Raw genomic sequence first — 21,730 nt, forward strand, 5'->3', positions numbered from 1 at the left:
GGGGCCCCAGGGTAGCGTTCTGGAGGTGGCGGGGTCCCGCGCGCACCCTCTCGGGCCCTGCAGTCGGGCGTGCGGGATCCCGGCCGCCATGGGGCGGCTCGGGCTCCTTGTCCTAGCGGTGCTGGCGTCGGAGCTGGGCATGGCTGGTGCCGCCGGGAACTCCAGCGAAGGTAAGGTCGGGGGCGGCTTAGTGCCGCGGCCCGGAGCGGCTTTCACATGTCTTGCAAGGGCAGAATCTACCCTGGGGTCTGTGCACCTAGAGTTCAGAAGCTTCTAGAGTGCGTCAGGGTCCTTTCCTGCAGAAGGAAATTCCCATCTCTCCGTCTCCTAATTCAGCAGGGGAAATGGGAAGAGATTAGTAACTCCTGGGCACACCCGTTACGGGCTCCCTTCGGGAGCAGCCATGTTAGTGGGTTTGATTTAACGCCCAGAGCATCCCTTTGCTGCCAAGTGGTGTGTGTGAGCCTCTGCGCAGCGAGGCTCTGGGCAGAACCCGGGGCTTTGGGATTTAGGGCCCTCCGGGCTGCAGCGGATGTTCATACTCCGAAATCCAAATACATTTCAAATTGTTACTGTTCTGCAGAGCTTGAGAGGAAAAGTGAACGTAGACTAGGACTTGACATCGTAGGTTATGAGCCTGGAGAATGGGTTTGAGCACTAGTTCGTGGTTTGTTACTGTCGAATTGTAAAAAGCATTAATTCTGTAGGCTGACGGTCATGTGTTTTTCCGTGAGCTTAAGCACATTCCTAGTTTTGTTTTACGCTTAAAAGACCAGATGCAGTTCTGAAACATAATATTTTCTGAATAATATGATTGTGCTCCTAAGTGCTTATCTTTGAAAAGCTTTTTGCAAACTGAACCGTAGAATCATTGACTTAAGGCTAAAGCTGAAAGGGCAGTTTTATGTTTACAGAAGAAAAAAAAAAAAAGGTCCTTGTTTATGGCCGGGCGCTTACAGTGGAGTTTGCCTGGTGCGTGCTTTCACAGCAGCGTTATCTAATCCTCTCTCTTATCAGATGGTTAGCTTCCTCATTTCACAGAGGAGGAAACTGAGGGCAAGATCATGCTTATTTCTAATTCTGTGTTTGAGCACTTAATATCTAGAAATTTTTACACAAAAGTCAATTTTTCTAATAATTTGAGAACGCAACTCAAATTACTAGTTTTCAGATACTGTTTCTTGACCGTGATTGTGCCCACCATAGATATGGTGGAATAAAAATTAAAAGGGGGGATTGCAACAGGGTGGTCCCCAGGAAAGGGGGAGGTTCCCTGCCCCACCCAAGGGAGGGTGGAGCTGAGCAGGGAGAGGAGAAGCTGGAGAAGAGACTGAGGAAGAAAGCAGGATGGAGCCAGGAGACCTGGAGGAGGTGCATGGAATCTAGAGACACGTAAAGAAACTGCGCTTGTCTTTTGGTCGTGGACTGGGTGACACAGATGTGGGTGAGACCTGTGGGGAGGTGACAATGGCAGCTTTTATCTTGATGTTGATTTTGCTCTTTTCCTTCCGGGCTTGTCCGGTTGTTTGTGACCCTTTTCTGTGGGTCCCCACTGGAAGATGCTTTAGACTTGTAGCAGGCTTTGGGGCCTTGTTCTGGGCCGATCCCATATGGATGGACTTTTACCCACGAGGGGACGGGTAACTTTGGGTGCTTCATTTAGAAACTAGACTCTTTGCCTTTCCTGTATTGTTTCCTAGTTTTATTAAAGATCCTTCCCATTAGTCTCATGTGTTTTGTGTTGATGCGGCGGATGGCCGAACCCATTTAGAATAGGCAGGTTTGCGGGGTTTGGGCTGCCCCTCTCCCTGTCCTATAACAATTGCAGCACTGCTATCTCCTCATTATTCTTTTTGCCTCGCTTTAGCAATCTTGTGCTGTATGGAAATGTGGGAACTTAATGCTCGTGATAGTAAAAACTGACATTCTCAACGTTTGTCAGGTTAAATGCATGAAGAAACTAAGAAAACCTTGGCTTAAGACTTGCAGGATCATCCTGCAAAATGGCTGAATTTCTATGGAAGGATTCTGATAACTACAAACGGAAGAAATCGAGCAACTGCTGTAATTTAGGAGGATTTACCCATCTTTAGCTAACTTGCATAATATTGAAGTGGTTTGAAAGCTCAGTGAATCTTGGAGGTTAGCTGACCCAGTTGCCGGAATGTCTGATGTGACCAGCAGGGATAGGAGAGAAATCTCACATGCAAACTGTTTTCCTTTGTCTTGGAGCCCCTGTTCTCTTTCCATCCTTGGCTATTTCAGATTTTTACTCACTAATTCACATGGAATTACATAGTTGAGTCCAGTGTCACTTAGGCCTGCTAAGGTGTGTGCCATTGATAGAGCTTTCAGTAAGAGAGCAGATCAAGAGTATGTGAAGAAATATGAAACACCTGTTTTTGCATTTCCTTTCAGCTCTTAGGGTAAGGAAAATGAATAAAAGACACATGAGAAACTAGCCGGTTGTTGGCAGACCTGCCCAAGCAACTGAGCTCTTCTTGTTTTCCTATTCCATCACACAAGCAATGGAGGCCCAATAATAAAAAGGAAGAGTTAGAACAGTGTAAGGTTGCAAGTTTAGGAACTCATTGGGAAGGGGGTGGGCAAGTATAGGGTTGGGCAGCTCTTTTAATGGAATTACTAGAAAGAAAAAGTGACTGTGTGGAAATGGAAGAAGGGCATGCAAATTAGAAAAAGAGACCCCTACTGTGTGTCAGAGCACAAAAAATATTTGTGTCAGAAAAGAGGAGAGAAGAGCAATAGCTTGTGTAAGACCTGGCTCCCTGTTAGCCATTTGCCCTGTAATCTTTTTGTTTTGTTTTGTTTTTTTAAGATTTATTTATTTATACAAGAACCGGGGTACAGGCCAGATGTGCGGGAGGGTGAGAGGATTCATCAGAGACAGAGCAGGGAACAGAACAGGCATACTGACGAAATACACTGCTGAGGAGAGCAATGGGCGAGACAGGAGAGGTCTGCTTCACCATGTGGGATTCTTGCCGGCCGGCCAGCGGGGATTGAACCCATACTGCAGAGGCTGCGGACAGCTTCACAGTGTGGCGCTCAACCTCCTGCGCAACCAGGGAGGCCCAAATTTTTTTTTTTTAAGGTTTATTTATTTATGCATACAAGAACTGGGGTACAGGCCAGAAGTATGGGGAGTGAGAGGATTCACCAGAGACAGCGTGGGGAACAGAACAGGCGGATTGATGAAGTACACTGCTGAGGGGAGCAGCGGGCCAGTCAGGAGAGGTCTGCTGTGTGCCATGTGGGTAGTTCCCTGGCTGGCCAGTGATCAAACTCGTGCTGCAGAGGCTGCAGACAGCTTCATAGGTTGCGTCTTAACCCCTTGTGCCACCAGGGAAGCCCTGCTCTGTAATCTCTTGATGTTCTTCCTGTTTCCCTCCTACTCCCCAAATCATAAGATCTCATTATGCCTCATAAAATATTTCTAAAGAATCCTTTTCCAAATGACTTAGAGGTGAAGTTAAGTTCCTGCTAACTTCTTCAAGATATATTTTGGATACAAGTCTTCTTTTGCCAGGTCTGTTTTTAGGAGTAGAACTTTGAAATGCAATTTCTGTCAGGCTGGACTGTTAAAAGTTGTCTTTTTAACTTTCAGTATTTTTCCTTCTCATTCTATAGAAACTTCTTTCCCACCTTGATACATACAGTGAATGTTCTGGGCATTTGTACTTGTTAGTCCTCTTCCTTCCTTCCACTCTTTTATTTGTAGGACTGTACTGAATATCTACCTGACTTCTTATTTTAATAAGAAGGTGAGACTGAAACCCTGGAAATTTCATGGAAGTTACTAGTGATACTTATTGTGTGTCATTGGACAGTTTACAGAGCTTTCCCCAGTTTGTTAGATACTTGGAGTACTTTGCAAACTAGTTCTTGCCACCCTACCAGGAAGGTACTAGGCCTAGAAGAAATCAGTGACTTGCCTGAAGACACAAAGTTCAACCGTCATTTGCTAAACATTCACCCTGAGTTAACTAGGTGATTGGCCCTGCGGTAGGAATGTCAGGGATCAGACCACAACTGGCTTGGTTGTAATCTTCTATGAATACTGTTCTATAAAAACTGTGAAATGGCGATTGGCCAGCCAGGGTATAACATTCACGAAGTATTGTCACACAGAAGTTAGGTTAATAGTAACTAAGAATGGCTCTCATTCATCTTCTTCATCAAGCATTGTGTTAGGAATTCTTAAACCTGGATATTAGAATAATCTTTAGAATTTTTTTAAAAGGCTTATTGGTGAAGAGACAGCTAGAGAGTGAAATTTAAAAAGAAAAGGTAATTTTGCAGTAGCCCCAAGGAACATTAAATAGTGATGACTATAATGGGATATGTAAAGGCCTCTACCGAGCAAACTATACAATGTTTTTATGATAAATTGAGAAACAATGTATTTCTATTTCTCTGGTCCTGTCTCTCCTGACTGTCTTTTTAAAGCCCTGAAAAGCTTTGGTTCTTCAAGTATATCTGATTGGTGGTTTATTTTCACTTCCATGTGGGAAGGTTAAGAAAACGGAAGGTTAAGCAAACTTTATGACCAAGAGTTAATGCGTTCATAACTTCCTTGTCTTCCAGGACTTTTTCATTCAAGGCCCATGGGATGGGACATTGACAAAAGTTTAGTTTCTAAGATGTACTGCAGGGCAAATCTAAGTGGTAATTGTCTTGGATAACCTTAGAATTTGCTTGTGCCATTTTTGACACGATACCTGGTAGGCAGAGTGAGTAGTCCAATAACACTTAAACATTTACGGAGTAGGAAGAATGGGGGGAAAGGAAACAACTTAAAAACTGAACAGGTAGGGCCTCCCCGGTGGCACAGCGGTTGAGCGCTGGGTTGCGAAGCTGCCCGCAGCCTCTGGGGCGCCGGTTCGATCCCCGGCTGCTCCCTGGCCACCGGAGAAGGGTCCCACATGGCATGCAGACCTCTCCTGCCGCCCGCTGCTCCCCTCAGCAGTGTACTTCGGTCCTTCTGCCTGCTCTGCTTCCCTAACTGGCTCTGGTGAATTCTCTCACCCTCCCGCGCTTCTGACTGTACCCAGTACTTGTATAAACAAAAAACAAACAAACAAATAAATAAATAAAAAACATGCCTCTATTAAAAAAAAAAAACAAAACTGAACAGGTAAACTAGAAAAGGCAGGAAACAAACTGTGCGCTTTGGAAAGCGAAGTATGGAAACCCCCTTAATTCCTGGGAAAACAAACTAATATTGCTCTTTGGCAGACTTTGTGGATATTTTTAAGGCTTGATTGGTGGAGGATTGATGGCGCAAAGTAAGGGACAATTCATGAAATGTTTTTAGTGCCATTTATGGAGAACTAGCAATAGTTTTATATATAATGTGGTTTCCAGTTCAAGATAATCTTGGTGGTGGGACAGTCTGAAAAATGAAAAAGTGTTTTTCTTCAAAATTCCCCACATTTTCCAGCTTCACTACCTGGATTCTATTAGCAATGCCCTAATATTCTCACCTCCATTCAGCTGGAGCTTTATTCCATATAGAATTAAAATGTCTTTCTGCTTACATAAATAGGAATGACACCATTTTCATTTAGAACTATTAAAATTTTCTCCGGATTTTTAGAAATCAAATTGTAACTACCAATAACTTTTTTTCTATCAATTTTACAATAAAAAATATTAAATGAAGATTAGATAATATAACTGGGGTTCTTATGAGGATTGCATTAGTACCTTCATGTATGTGATGTCTACAAGTTGATATTAGAGGATAATGGTTTTAATGAAACATTTCTCCTTTTGTAGGTATTCTTGAGTTTTCTGTGGGAAGATTTAGCTACTTCGAGCTCAGCAGGCCCTTTCCAAAGGAAGCTATTCTGCGTCATATTTCCAGCAATGTGACTTTTCTTATTTTCCAAATACATTCACAGTATCAGAATACAACCATTTCTTTTTCTAAGGTAAGTACAAAAAATTCCATATTTCTGGGTCTTGTATTTAGTATAAACATTGCAATTTGATGTCCCTTTATGCTTGAATTTATATCTTAAAGGAAAATTTTGTCAAGGTAATGGAGAGTAGCTAAGAGACTAGTGTTTTCGAGCCTTTCTTGAGCATGGTGACTTCTGGTTGAAGAGGGGGTGATAGGCTGCTGAGCTGTAGGGGAGAGCAGGGCGTCCTCTGCCTCCTTTTCTTATACTAATAGGTTGTTAATGGTTTTTACCAATTTAATAGCACTCCATCCTTGTTCTGCCATTTAGATGTTCAAGTTTACTAAGACCACTGTGGGATCAGCTTTTTCTTTGGAGTCTTAGGGAAACAAACACTCAGGTCCTCCACCCCTGTGCTGGACTTTAGCAGCTCATCATTGCTGGACCTCTTTCCCCACCCTCAGCTTGGGGAGATTTGCAAATGCTCTCTGGATTAGCTTAAGCTAAGAATCTGCCATTTATCTTAACCTTTTACAAATCTATTTATATGTAGCCTATATGACCCCACCCCCAGGCTAATAAATGTATTTTGCTTTGTATGAAGTAGTGCTTCTTTTATTTGTCCTCAGATGATCTTATAATATTTTGGAATTTGCTGTATATTGTATAGGCATCGGTCATATTATTGTCAAACTAAGCATTTTGTATTTATTTCTGTCTCCTGTCCCTACCATGGTTTTAAAATTCTGTGTGTGTGTGTGTGTCTGTGTCCATATCCATTTCATAGACTAGAAGTGAAAAGTCTGACCTTTTTGTCTAGGCTCTTTGCAGGCAGAGCAAAAAAGCAAAGCATGTTTAATCTCACAGCTATCTTCAAAGCAAGAAATATGCCCATTCCTCAGAGGAAGCCAAATATTTTCTGGCACAAAATTAAAAAAGAAACTTCTTTTTTAGGCTTTTACCCAGGAGACATGGGGAAATTGTGCATGGATTTCCTTGTTATTAATATCACAGCAAAGACGACATTCAAAGGAAGCGATAGAATGGAGAAAAAGTCGGGTATATTTATTGCTTTCTTATGCATAAGTCCAGTCATTCTTAAGCTCCTGGTGCCACAGACTTTGGGTCCACTGAAATCTCTGGACTCTATCCATGGATGCAGCTGTACTATTTCATGGGGACTTCTGGGGCCCCTGGGCAGGAACTCCTATATTTAATTTTACATCTGGAGAAACGGAACTTGGAGGAAGTGAAGGCAATGTAACTTCCGTGACAAGTGGCCTAGACCATGTCTTAGGTCTAAATTTTCATGCAGAAAGAATCTTAGTTATTAAACGTGGCACTTTGGGTTTTCTGGATCATCGGGACAGTTGATTCTTTTTGTTTTTTTTCTCATCCCTTATATCCACTTCTCCCTCTCCCCTCCCCCTTCCTCATAACCTCAGACCCCTCAAGGATGTTAATTGATGTTCACTGGTTTTTTGAAGTGTTCTACATTATTGAATTGTCTGCTATGTAAATGCATTTATCTTTATCATCCCAACTTACTTTGCTGCACATAAATTTTCTTATATTCTTTCCATTTTGTTGAAAATGTCTGCATTTCATCCTTTCTTATGGCTGTGTAATGTTCCATGGTGTGAGCAGACCACATTTTCTTGATCCAGTCCATTGCTGGACATTTAGGCTGTGTTCATGCCTTGGCTATTACAAGTAATGCTGCTGTGGACATTGAGGAACATGTGGGGTTTTGTGTTGATGATTTCATATTCTTTAGATAGATGCCCCAATATAGGATTGCTGGGTTATACAGTGTTTCCATTTTTAGTTTTTTTAAGGTAATTGCATATTGCTTTCTACAATGACTGCACCAGTTCACATTCAGTGTAATAGGGATCCTTTTTTCTAAATCCACAACACTTCTTATGGGAGGCATTTTTAATATGGGCCCTTCTCAGGGGTGTGGGATGATATATCTCACTGTGACTTTAATCTGCATCTCTTATTAGAAGCGACGATGAACATATTTTTACACGTCTTTTGGCCTTCTGGTGAATTGTCTGTTCATTTCTGCTGCCTGTTTATTAATCTGATTTTTTTTAATTGTTGAATTGTATGGGTTTTTTTTTTTTAAGATTTATTTATCCATACAAGAACTGGGGTACAGGCCAGCGGTGTGGGGGGGGTGAGAGGATTCACCAGAGACAGAGTGGAGAGCAGAACAGGCAGATATACTGAAATACACTGCTGAGGGGAGCAGTGGGGGAGACAGGAGAGGTCTGCTGCTCCACATGGGTCACCTCCCTGGCCGAGGATTGAACTTATGCTGCAGTGGCTGCGGATAGCTTCATAGTGCTGTGTCTTAAAACCTTGCGCCACCAACAAGGCCGCAGAATTGTATGTTTTTTAATCTATGTTGGATATTGATCCCTTATCAGTTATATATTGTGTAAATATTTTGTCCCTTTCAATAGAGTGTCATTTTAATCATCTTGTGTTTTCTTTTGCTGTGTAGCTTTTTATTTATTTTTTTTTTTTTAAAGAGTTGAGGACTTTTTTTTTTTTTTAAAGATTTATTTATTTATTTATACAAGCACTGGGTACAGTCAGAAGTGCGGGAGGGTGAGAGAATTCACCAGAGCCAGAGCGGGGAGCAGAGAGGCAGAAGGACCGAAGTACACTGCTGAGGGGAGCAGCGGGCGGCAGGAGAGGTCTGCGCGCCATGTGGGACCCTCCTCCGGTGGCTGGAGAGCAGCTGGGAATCAAACCAGCGCTGCAGAGGCTGCGGGCAGCTTGGCAACCCAGCGCTCAACTGCTGCGCCACTGGGAGGCCCTGCTGTGTAGCTTTTTAACTTGAAATAATCCCAACTGTTTATTTTTGTTTTCAGTTCCCTTGCCATAGCGGTCTTGTCACCCAAAATACCTTTATCGCTAATATCATGGAATATATTGCCAATTTTTTTTCTATGTGTTTTATTTTTGCAAGTCTTATATCTATGTCTGTAATCCATATGGAGTTTATTTTTGTGTATGGGATTAGTGAGTGATCCAGCTTCATTCTTCTGTATGTGGCTTTACAATTTTCCCAGCACCCAGATAGAATGTGGGTCATTCTCCCTTATGTTTGTTGAATTGAAACCCATCTCACCCTTTTTTTTTTTCCCATTTCCTTAGTTTAAAGAAGAAATTCTGAAACTTTAACTTTTTAAGCATTTCATTATTCCAAAATGTTTCCAAGTTTATGGGTTTAGGGATTGGGAGAGCAGAAGAGTATGAGAAAGGATTAGGAAGGGCAGGAAGTGGGGAGCAAGTGCCCGCAGTCTTGTTCGTGGTGATGGCTTCACAGGTCTCTACATATAGCAGAACTTAGCACATGGCACACTTAACTTGTAGTGTAACATATGCCAGGTAAGGCTCAGTTTTTAAAAATGATTTCTGAAAATTGAGCTCCTTGGGAGCAGGAACTAAGTGTTGGTCTGGGAGTCTTTATTATTTGACATAGGAAATGTTAATTTGGGGGGATTGAACAGTTTGGGAATCTCTTTGCACCCACCCACTATTCCTGATCAAAGAGCGTATATTTGAAATGTCCGTGTGTCGCGCACGCACACACACACAGAGAGGTGACAGAAACTCCAGTATCTAAGGGAGGGCTGTGTTTATTCCTTTTTGTTTGGGGAGATCCTTTAGGACATAGCATACAAGGTAAGTTCTGGAATTTAAATATTTTGCTTCCTATTCATGATGACTCTCTTTTTCTTTACTACAGACTCTCCTTCCCAACACTTCCAGCACAGGCACTGACAAAGGACTGGTTTTCATTCTTAGACCAGAGCAGAGTATGTGCACTTGGCATTTGGAGACTCTCGATGCTGAGCCTGTCCACAATTTAGCCATTGCACTGTCCTACTCAAAGAGAGGTAACCTTTCTGTCTTCAACTCCTTGTTACTCTCCATACGTGGGGCTTGTTCATGAAAATTTAGGGAAAGCTATTATCCTATTGACAGTGTTTATTACAAATATAGTTTATTGCATCAGAAAGGTTTTTACAGCAAGGAAGTCAGGGAATTGTTAGTATGGTAATTGAAAGTCCAGGTAGGAGCTAGGAGAATACATTTTTTGTTTGAAAAACATTGAAGGAGCCCATAGAGAAGCAGTAACAGAAAGGCAAGACACAGACCTTAATGCTTTAGTTGGTTACTCTAGGCAGAGGCAGCAGTAAGGTTCAGTCAAGAAGGTATGGAAAAAGAATGGAGTTTGGGGGGAATGGTGAGCAGTGGGGGAGACTGGCGCTGGAGCCCAAGTGCCTGTGCACACTTGGAGGTTTGCACTCTGTTGTGAAGTCGGCTCAGAGGATGCATAGGGAGTTGGTAAGCAGAGACATGAGGCCATAGATTTCATGTCTTAGAAAAATAACTAGAAGCTGTAGGGTGAGTAGATTGGAGAAGGCATTGCTGAGCTGGGACTTGGGGGGTGAAATGGGGATGGAGAAGAGGGGCTGGATTGGAACTGTTTTGAAACTGTTTTGACCAGTGTGTCCTGTGTGGGAAGCACAGGTTTCCATTAGGGGTCTTAGATCCCTGAATCCAATAAAAACCTCTCTCTCCTTAGAAAATACGCACACCCAGTATTTAGTATACAGTTTCAGGGTATACCTGGAGTTCCTCCTTGGAGCCCAGCTTATGAACCTCTGTCTCCTCTCACCTTTCTAAATCTAGAGCAGAGCTTGGCAAAGCACAGTCCCTGAGTCAAGCCCACTCACTGCCTGTCTTATACATCGAGTCTTATTAGAATCCAGCCATGCCTGTTCCTTTGTCTGTATTGTCATGTATTGTCCATGGCCTCCTCCCTGCCAGAGACCAGCAGGTCACCAACCTGAAACATTCCCTAGCTTGCCCTTTATAGGAAGGCTTTGCTGACCCCTCTTCCAGAGCCCTTCACCTCAGGGAACTTGACCACTTTTAACCTCAGTCCATGAGGTAGTATAAAACTAGAAGCTGTATATTTATATTTGTTAAACTTCTGTATGGGAAGGTCTTACATATACTCTGTGTTTCTGCATGCATTTTGAGTAGGTAAGAATTCTTTGCTGATTAACTTCCATATTTTTCATCCAGATCCTATCCCCGGAGGCTGCAATTTGGAGTTTGATTTAGATATTGATCCCAACATTTACCTGGAATATAATTTCTTTGAAACAACGATTAAATTTGCCCCAGCAAACCTAGGCTATGCGAGGTACGTCCATCTCCCACGCCCTCAACTTACTTTTAAGGCCAGCCTGACTAGCTGTTGTGCAGATTCAATGAACACTCTCGAAAACCTTAGTTCTTATTAGTAAAATTGAGTTCCTTTTTTTAAAAAAAAAAAAAAGATTTGTCTTATTTATTTATGCATACAAGAGCTGGAGTCTAGGCCAGAGGTGTAGAGGGTGAGAGGATTCACCAGAGACTAAGTGGGGAGCAAAACAGGTATATCCACTGAAATACACTGCTGAGGGCGAGACAGTGAAATACACTGCTGAGGGTGAGCAGCGGGCGAGACAGGAGAGGTCTGCTGCGCCATGTGAGTTAGATCCCTGGCTGGGGATCGAGCTCAGGCCACAGCGGTGATAGTATGCTAGCGCTGAGACTTAGCCCCTACGCCACCAGGTAGATCTCCTAATCATAATAGTCTTAGGAAGAAAAGGCATTCGTTCCTACCTTTAGGGAGGCTACCTGAAAGTTACCACAGTTAATGACTTGCCCATGTGCACCCAGCTAGCAATGGCAACACTGGTAGTGGACTTGAGGCCTGACTGACACAAGCACCTGGCTCTTTAACTATAGTGCCTCTCATTGGGTGACTTTTCTTGGCCGTGCATTAAGCTCTTGGTTCCTTTTGGACTTACTCCACCATTGATGCTTAGTTTTGTTGGTTGACTTTAGAGGCGCAGATCCTCCACTGTGTGACGTTGGGATGGGCCCGGACTCTCGGTGGAGGCTACGGTATGATGTCTTCCAATACTTTCTACCCGAGAAAGATCTCACACAGAAGGGCTTGCTACAACATCTGCAGAAGATGGCCACAGTGCCTGAGGTGACTGCCAGTGGTGTCAAGGTAAATCCAATTCTTGTGTGACCAGATTAGAGCCCCTTCTTAAGACCCGAGAAGGGGAGAAGCTCCCAGGAGCTAGTTCTTCACTGTACTCTTGTTCTTCCTGGGACCATCACTTACTCCCTTTCATTTTATTTTCATCTTGGGAGTCTTTTCTAGTGATAACTCAAGATGCTGTTGACCTTTGAGGAAATGTATGTCAGGTTTGTTACATTTTAGTCATAGTCGCTTACGTGATCAGCTGCTCTTGAGGTATGGATGGAAGCAGTGGTCATCTTTTATCTATTTCCATAACTTGTTAGATACAAGTTTTTGCAAAGGTTATGTTTTTGTTTTTAAAGATTTATTTATTTATTTATTTATACAAGCACTGGGTACAGTCAGAAGTGCGGGAGGGTGAGAGAATTCACCAGAGCCAGAGCGGGGAGCAGAGCAGGCAGAAGGACTGAAGTACACTGCTGAGGGGAGCAGCGGGCGGCAGGAGAGGTCTGCGCACCATGTGGGACCCTCCTCCGGTGGCTGGAGAGCAGCTGGGAATCAAACCAGCGCTGCAGAGGCTGCGGGCAGCTTGGCAACCCAGCGCTCAACCGCTGCACCACTGGGGAGGCCCACAAAGGTTATGTTTTGAGACAAGATAATGAGAAACTTTTTAAGGATAATCATATTGACATTAACATTTGTACTCTAACTCAAATTTTCTCTGAGCTTTTGAAACTGTAGAAATTCTTACTACTCTGCCTGTGGGCTCTGAGCCAGCAGCATTAGCATTGCCCGGGGCTTTGTCAGAGTTGCAGACTCTTAGGCGCCTCTCCAGACCTTCTGAATCAGAATTGGCATTTTATGAGATCCCCCAGGTGACTCCTATGCATGTTAAATTGTGACTCACTGCTACACATCCTTTTTTTGTGTGCGGAAGTAGGATGTTATCTTGTGTCTCAAAAGGCGCTGACAGCTATCTCATATGAGATGAAACTGTCCTGCAGGCAAGTGGTGGGGGAAAGGGTGGTGTGTCTGGACTGCTCTGACTCTTCTTGGGAGATCTCCAGATTATGTGGAAAGAAGCTGTTGGAGCAGGGTCTCTTGATGCTGCTAGGGGCATGGGCTGCCGCAGAGCAAGACATCGTTGTGTGGTGTCACCTAGCGTGGCACTGTGCCGTGTGGCGAGGGACCTCGGACCAGAAAGCTCAGTCTGATTGTTCATAACTTAGGAGGCTGATGGAAATATCTGTTGGTTACATTTTGGGGTAGGAAATTTTCAAGACCATTTTGACACTTGATCTTAGCCAAAAGGCCGGGAAGCGATTCAAGACCATTTTTATTCTCAGGAAGAATGTAAGAACTCCCTTCACAGGGCCTTCTTAGTTTACTGTTCAGCTTTTAGTTAAGTGTCAGAATGTGCCAGTAAGGCAAGACTCAGTGACCGAAGAGGCCAGGCCAAGGCGACCCTCAAGCGGGTTTGAAGGGGCTCGTACTGTCCAACTTTGGGGGAGTTCAGTGATCAGAAAGACTAACGATCAATGACAGTGTTGACTAAGTAGAAACATGACTATCCTGATACTGAAAAAAGAAAGAAAAAGGAAATTTCTCAGTTGTTGCCATTTGGAGAAGATTTTTACACCAAGTTACTTATGAAAATTGATAATTAAGATTGGATTGATTCTGCCTTTTGTGAAGGAGGTAGTGAGCCAAAATGTTTCCTTTTTTAATTAATTATTTTAAAAATATATATTTTACATCATTCTTCCTTTTTGTACAATATATGCTTCCTCCTCTTGATACCGGAATTGTCAGGCCTAGTCTCCCAGCCAGGAACAGATCCCAGGCTGCAGGGCAGCGCTGAGTCCCAGCCACTAGACCCCCACGGGTTGGTGTCTCACGAAGCCGCAGCAGGAACTTCGCAGACGCTCAGGCAAGCAAGCGAGAAGAGGCAGTTTGTTTATAAAAAGAAAAAGTTTATTGAGGAGAAAAAGAACAGAAATAAAGTGGGACTCCCAGGCCAGGGAACCAGGCCTGGGACGGGCAAGGAAGCCAAAGTGGAGTCGTGTCTCAGGGAATATATACCTTTTTTCCCTCATTATTCTAAAGCTCCACCAGTCTCTTTGTGATTGGTTGGTTCTCATCTGTCTCACTTAATTTGCTACTGAGTGGGGGATCTTCACATTCCTAATCCAACAGCTTTCTCTTTCCCCATTTGTTGCATCTTTAAATTTATGGCCCAGTCTTCTGGATGGGCATCCCTGCTTTGAAGTTAAACAGCTGCCCTTCTAATGTGTCCATAAATTAAACCACTCTCCATTTCTCCAATCTCCGCCTCCCTTTACCACCTGAAGGAAACCAGGACTAGCATTAACAATGTTGTCCTTGGTCCTGGGATGTTTGTTTTTCCTAGTGGAATGGGTTACTTTCCCTTGGTTGTCCTTATCTCTGAAGCCTCCCTAAATTCTTCAGAGGTCCCCTCCTGCACTGTCCCTAAAACTGCATAATTCCTAGCTTGCCCTGTGTCTCATTCTCAGGTGGAGTCCCTGTAAAATTCCACCACCAATTCACTGTGCACCATCACCATAGTCCCTTGTGCTCTTCCCTCCCTGTTTTGATCCCTTTCCTTCCCCCTCCCCTGCAGAATGTCTCTGATTTATAGTTGCCTGTTAATTTTGCCAAAACTCTTCTTTACAAAGGAAAGCAAACTATTAACTCTAGAAAGAACAATAGAAAGTCACCTCTTTTGTTGCTGTCAGTGAAATAATTCAGTTGATTTCTTATTTATTTATTTATTTATACAAGCACTGGGTACAGTCAGAAGTATGGGAGGGTGAGAGAATTCACCAGAGCCAGAGCGGGGAGCAGAGCAGGCAGAAGGACTGAAGTACACTGCTGAGGGGAGCAGCCGGCAGCAGGAGAGGTCTGTGCGCCATGCGGGACCCTCCCCAGGTGGCCGGGGAGCAGCTGGGGATCGAACCAGCCCTGCAGAGGCTGCGGGCAGCTTCCCAACCCAGCGCTCAACCGCTGCGCCACCGGGGAGGCCCAATTCAGTTGATTTCAAGTAACTAAATCATGTGAAAAATAGTTGAGGTCAGGATAGTACCTAGATGCCTAAATAGTACCCTTGGAGTAATTCTTTTTTTTTTTTCTTTTCTTTTTTTTTAAGATTTACTTACTTATGTATACAAGAGCTGGGGTGTAGGCCAGAGGGGTGGGGAGGTCAGTGAGGGAGATGAGAGGATTCAGCAGAGACAGTGGGGAGCAGAACAGGCAGATCCACTGAAATACACTGCTGAGGGGAGCAGTGGGTGAGATAGGAGAGGTCTGCTGCGCCATATGGGTCACCTCCTTGGCCAGCCAAAGTGCTGCAGTTGCTGGCGATAGCTTGATAGTGCTATCTTTAACCCCTGCGCCACCAGGGAGGCACCGCCTTGGAGTAATTCTAACTGCAAAAGTAAAATTGCTTTCAGAGTGGAGCTGTTCATGTTCTCCCCATTATACAGGTGACAAGTGAGTGTCTCCAATGGTGTGCAGGCCCATCATGCATGCCTGGGGATGCAGGCTGACCTGGTCATCATCACCTATGGGCTTTCATCTGAATTCAGTCCTCAGGAGTCCCTGTTCACAGGAAATACAGATTTAAATAGCATAATCTGACACGTTGTGAGATATTCTTATATTAAACAATTGCCCTTAGTCTCCTCTGAAGTGGGTGGGAGATCTTGCTGAGAAGGATTGTTCTGGAATACAGAGCTTGGAGATGAAGACCAGGATGGGACATGGTTGGACTTTAAGGGGGAGAAAGGCCATAAAAGACATTTGGAAGAATATGAATATGTGTATTGGGTAATAAGAAATTATTAACTTTCTTGGGTGAGCTAAGGTATCATGGGTAAGCAGAACATTCTACTCAGTGCCCTATGACTCAGTGTTTTAGGTAGGCACTCAGCTTTGGCATCCCCAGAGAACTTGCTAGAAAAGCAGAATCTCAACTGCCCTTTGAGCAACAGAATCGGAGTCTGAATTTCACCCAACTCCACCAGTGACTCATATGCACATGAAGTTTGTGAGGCACTGTCTTAGGACACATACATTGCACTGTTCAGAAGGGAAATGTCATGATACCTGTAACTTATTTAAAATTGTTCATCAGGAAAAAAAAAAAAAACAGAGATGGGAGTGAAAAGGAGGAAGGGATAGAAAAGCAAGTATAGTAAAATATTAACTGCTGTTAAATCTCAAGGGGTGGAATTTAGTCTACTTGTATTTTTATTTTGACATTTCTGTAAGGTTGACTGTTTGGTAATACAAACCTGGGAGAATAAGAGATAATGTTAGTATTTTATTGAACTTGGCCAATCCTTGGTCCAGAAAACATTTTTGAAGACTAAGTAATATATTTCTAGGTAGTAGAAGAGGCTTGTACTTATTTACTCTTGAAATGCTAATATTTAATTGAATTTTCTGTTAGTAGGAACACATCGATATATTAGGGCTATACAGGGCTTGTTTGTTCTGTTGTATGTATGACCCTTCTGAAAAATAATCTGGAAGAGGGAATTTTTGAAGTTAGGACTATTGCACAATACAACTTCATGTTTTCTTATTTTCTAAATAAGACAGAATGTGCAAGCACTCATGGGATGTTCCCAGTCTTGGTTGGCTAACCGTCCAGCTAGCAGTAATAGCTAATACTTGTTGGCCAGCTACTTTGGGACAGGCATGGTGCTAAGTACCAGAAAAGTAGTGATCCGTATAAATATTGCATCTGCTCTCATCTAGCAGATGAGAAAAGATGTTTCGCTTTGTCCTGACTAGCCTTTACACATTATTTTTTTTAACAATCATTTCAGTTATTAATGTTTAATACTCTAAAAGAACTTTAGAAGCAATTTGTGTAAGAGCTTGTTGCACATACAAGCTATAGGATGATCTTTTGACAAAGTCAAATGGGTTGGTGTATCTTTGAAGTAAGAATTATAATTTGAGTATTTCAATTTAAGACACATGGAGGTGGGATATGATAGAATAGCTTATTTGTTTCTTAAAAATCTAAACACTAATTATCCATTATTTTTGGCTTCAGGTGGCTACCCTAACAGCTAATGACAAGACAAGTGTTTCCTTCTCTTCCCTGCGGGGCCAAGGTGTCATTTATAATGTCATAGTCTGGGACCCACTTCTCAATACATCTGCTGCTTACATTCCTGCACACACATATGCCTGCAGTTTTGTGACATCAGAGGGTAACTGTTCTTCCCTTGGTGAGTATGTGGATTTGAACTTTGAAAAATTCTTCTTTGGCTTTGCAGATCTACATCAACTAATACGAATTTAAGAGTATTAAAATATGCGTTAGTCCAGTCTGAATTCATTCATTCAACCAATGCCTTTGGAGCAGTTCCTGTTCCACCACTGAGACAGTGAAAACTTACAGAGGAAATACCTGCCCTCCTGGAGCTTAGGTTTTAGTAGGGGAGATGAGACAGACAAGAAAAGCACATGTATCTAACTGATATGTCTTTCCCGGAACAGTTCCTCCTCCTGCTTTCTTTCAGTCTCCCCTTTGTCCTCACTGTCCCCCAAGTTACTGCATGTTTTGTCTCTGGGTTATGTGTCACGTGGACGCTGCCCTAGTCTCTGGTGTTCCTTGCAAAGTGTTTTCTCCTGAAGCTTCTTAATCCCTAGATAGGGGATTCTGTGTGGTTCTTCTGTGCAGTGGCATGTCCTGCCCATGGTGACCTGCACATGTCACTTTGTATCGTGTTGGGTCACCTTGCTGTCTCTGTGATGGTACTTGATAAAAGTTTACACTTGATCTTCTTTTGAAACAGTTATCATGGAACAGCAAGTTACCACAGGCCTGAACTCAGCAGAAAGTGGCATTTTATTTTTGGTTTCATCACTCTGTTGGCTCCTCATTCTTACAAGCATTGATATGTTAGCCTGTATTATACCTTGCACATTCTGGCCTTCTGGCCTATGTTCCTTACTGAAAGGCAGGTTTTCCTGGACTCTGTATCTGAGAGCTGAAGTAACTTATGTATTTAGATGTATAGGTTTATAACTTTGCACGTGAAATTATATAGGTTTTTCGTTTTTAGTTCACATATTATTTTGTGTTTATCTCGCATCAGTCGTGATGGTAGTGAATTCAGTGAGTATATTTTACTTTTCAGAATGCTGTATCTCTATATATTTAAGCTTGTGGCAAAACACAGGATTTGGATTCTTTGACTCATGAGGCATATTGTGCTTTATTGTTCATTGTAACACTGTACTTTTCCCCACAGCAATATATAATGGATAAGATATGTAGTAATTTGTTTGATTTATAGTGTAATACATTCTCTTTTACTTTAATATGTGTATGTATATTTAATTTTATCATGGAAAATTTTACTGACCCTCCATATACCAATTATTCAACCTTAATATTGATTCATAGTCATTGTCTTAAACATATACTTTGTTGTCTTTACCTCCTTGCCCTCCTTTTTCACTGTATTCTTTCAAAGCAAATCCCTGACAGTCATTTTGTTCCCAGAAATTCAATGTGTTTATCTTAAAGAGAAGCCCTGTTTTAAAAAACTTAAATAAGGGACCAGGAAAATGAATAACTATAAGAAAGTGAAAATCAAAATCAACAAAAAACTATGAACCAGAGACACTTTTTGGGGGTGGGGGGTGGGAGGGGAGGGATTGGGGTCAAAATGGGGGGGTTGCAATTGTATGGGGAATATAAAAATAAAATTTATTATTAAAAAAAAATAAAATACAAAAAAAAAAAAATGTAACTGGGGCCTCCCTGGTGGTGCAGGGGTTAAAGTCTCAGTGCTATCAAGCTATCACCAGACACTGTGGGACGAGTTTGAGCCCCGGCCAGGGAGCTGACCCACATGGGGCGGCAGACCTGTCTTATCTCGCCCGCTGCCCCCCTCAGCAGTGTATTTCAGTAGATCCACCTGTTCTGTTCCCCACTTGGTCTCTGGTGAATCCTCTCACTCTCTATACTTCTGTCCTTCACCTTAGTTCTTCTGTGCATAATAAATAAAATAAATATTAAAAAATATATATATAACCATGGTATCATTAACACAGATTTCAATTAAAAATACTAGCATTCCTTACTGGCATCAGATCAAAATATGGTCTTACATTTCCCTGTCATCATCCCAATTGTTTTTCCTTTTCTTTTGGTTTCAGTCAGGCTTCAAATGAGGTTTGTATATATGGTTTTTAGTTGGTGTGTTTCTCTTCAATCTATTTTTTTGTTAAAATTCATTTTTTGGGTTTTTTTTAAGATTTATTTATTTATTTATACAAGCACTGGGTACAGTCAGAAGCGCTGGAAGGTGAAAGAACTCACCAGAGCCAGAGCGGGGAATAGAACAGGCAGACTGAAACACACTGCTGAGGGGAGCAGCGGGCTAGACAAGAGAGGTCTGTCGCACCATGTGGAACCCTTGCCGGCGACCGGGGATCGAACAGGTGCTGCAGAGGCTGCAGGCAGCTTCACAGCCCAGCATTCAACTGCTGCGCCATCAGGGGAGGCCCGTTAAATTTCTTAATCCATAGTTCCCCCACCCTTTGCTCCCTTTTTTTTCTTGCAGTCTATTTTGTGAAGAAACAGAAAGGTTTTAGACACACATGCTCTCCTCTTTCCCACTTCCTCTCCCCAGTACCTGTCACAGCATAGCTTCTTATCTTTCTCAGGAAGCACATACCCTCTGTTTTCTGTTTTTGCTATAGCAGCAGCCATTGATATTCCTATTCCTATCGGTCAGGGTGTTTAAAAAATAAATTTGTGATGTCCTTGTGTGGAACAAATCAGTCAGTTCATTTTGCATTTGTCATGTAACTGTATTGTATTAAATATACAGCCTCAAGATGGATGTATTAGCCACTGTCTTTTTGTTACTTTTAGGAAGAGTATCTACCAAAGTATTGTTCACTCTTTTTGCCCTCCTTGGTCTGTTCATCTGTTTCTTTGGACACAGATTCTGGAAAACAGGTAATATGTCTGGTGTGGTTGCTGGTCACTCACTTTGTGGTCTTCTTTCTTAAATGCTGCTGGGGAACTTCTTACCTGTAAGGAGTGTGTAAGGAATAAGCAGTTGCTTATTCCATTCTTTTTACAGATTTGTGGCTAGGTTCTTTCAGTAAAGATTCTGCTGAGTCTCTCTGCATTTTAATTTTTTCTTTTCTCTCCATAGGGTAAACTCCGCTTATTAAAAGGGAGTAAAGTTAGGTGGGTGCAGCAGATTCTTGATTGCTACATGTGCTAGTTGACTTAAGGTCACTCAGCTTAGAAATCAGAACATCTGTGTGACTAGCATGTAAATTTTGGTGATGGCGATTGGTGTGCTTTTACATAAACCAGGCTGCAGATGTCTGTACAGGCAGCTTGAAATGTCTGCTTAGTCATAGGAGTTCCCACGTAAAACAGGAACCCACAATCCCACTGTATGGAACTTGGGGAGCAGAGAATAAATTATGCTCTCTGAATTGATTTGATTTGTTTGTGCTGCCTTTTAGATTATTAATGTTTGCAATTACTAAAAATATCCTTTTTAATTCATTAACCAGAAGCATCAAGGAAGAGTGAACTAGTCCTCATCTCGCAAAACCCTGTAAACTTGCTTTAATAAAATGGTGTAGCAGCACCTTTCCTCCTTTCTCTCCATTACTACTCTTTTTTTCTTGGTTAATTGAGAAGGAAATATTGTAAAGAATATTTATTTCCTCAAAATCTAGAATGATTCTACAATAAAGGACTTAATTGCTAAACTGTGGGCAATGGATGAAGACAGTGGTGATTGTTTATCCCAAATAGGAAAGAATGAATTAAAAGAAGATTCTGTAGTCATGTCACATTTTGCTTGGAATATTATATACATAATTTTATATTTTATATATATCTGTGTATGTATTTGTGTATATGTATATATTTTAATCTTAAAGTTCCTTGGATTTTAACAAATGAATACACTAGTGGAAATACAACTCAATTCAAAACACTTGAATTGCATTGTGGTATCTCTGCAACATTCTCTGTTGCAGAAGCCGTCCTCAATCTTGATACATGTTCAAAAGTTGTTTTACTCTAACAAATTGGAGTTTAGTGTGTAATTTCAGCTCACATGCAATGACAAAAGTACTAGTCTCCTTTTAAGTAGGAAGAATAAATGTATTAGGACGATTTTTGAAGTTAACAGTAACTTTTGTAACAATTGAAATTCACCCCATACAAGAAAATGTAGTCTATCAATCCTTTAATATTGTATTCTTTTAAATAATTTTCTTCTCCAAATGCCCTAATGTGTATAACCTGGGAGCTTAAGCATATAACTATTTAAATTGCATTGTAAAAAAGAATACCTGACTATGGCTTGTGTTTGCTTCCCTCCTGCTCCTGGTGGTTTGCTGCTAGAATTATTTTTTATGGGCTTTATCATCGTGGGAGTCTTCTTTTATATCCTGATTACAAGACTGACCCCTATTGAATATGATGGTAAGTGGAAACAGTGTTGTTTGGGTGTTCAGAAAGGAAGATGCACCTCTCTTTCTGTCCATTTGGGATCATGTAATGTCCTATCATGTGGGCAGAATAACAGGCCACCTATGAACTAAGCATCTTTTCTAAACTGCTTATTCAGACTGTTTGTGTTGTTGGCTGAGCACTAGCCAGATGACCAGACCAAGTGGGTAGAGTATTTAGTTACTTGAA

General features: G+C 42.1%; 1 protein-coding gene across 1 annotated transcript in view; it reads left to right on the forward strand.

Annotated features, from left to right (window-relative positions):
* The window catches only part of TM7SF3 (transmembrane 7 superfamily member 3), a 31,803-nt gene continuing 10,073 nt past the window's right edge, over window positions 1-21,730 (forward strand). Inside the window, exons 1-8 of the mRNA XM_037514194.2 lie at window positions 1-170; window positions 5,800-5,954; window positions 9,694-9,844; window positions 11,043-11,163; window positions 11,853-12,024; window positions 17,087-17,264; window positions 19,928-20,014; window positions 21,434-21,514. Of these exons, the coding sequence (XP_037370091.1) occupies window positions 89-170; window positions 5,800-5,954; window positions 9,694-9,844; window positions 11,043-11,163; window positions 11,853-12,024; window positions 17,087-17,264; window positions 19,928-20,014; window positions 21,434-21,514 (1,027 nt within the window). The 5' untranslated portion in view covers window positions 1-88. The remainder of the gene's footprint in view (window positions 171-5,799; window positions 5,955-9,693; window positions 9,845-11,042; window positions 11,164-11,852; window positions 12,025-17,086; window positions 17,265-19,927; window positions 20,015-21,433; window positions 21,515-21,730) is intronic.

The sequence above is a fragment of the Talpa occidentalis genome, unplaced genomic scaffold (assembly GCF_014898055.3).
Source record: "Talpa occidentalis isolate TD23 unplaced genomic scaffold, MPIMG_talOcc4v2.1 talOcc4.16, whole genome shotgun sequence".
NCBI classification, from domain to species: domain Eukaryota; kingdom Metazoa; phylum Chordata; class Mammalia; order Eulipotyphla; family Talpidae; genus Talpa; species Talpa occidentalis.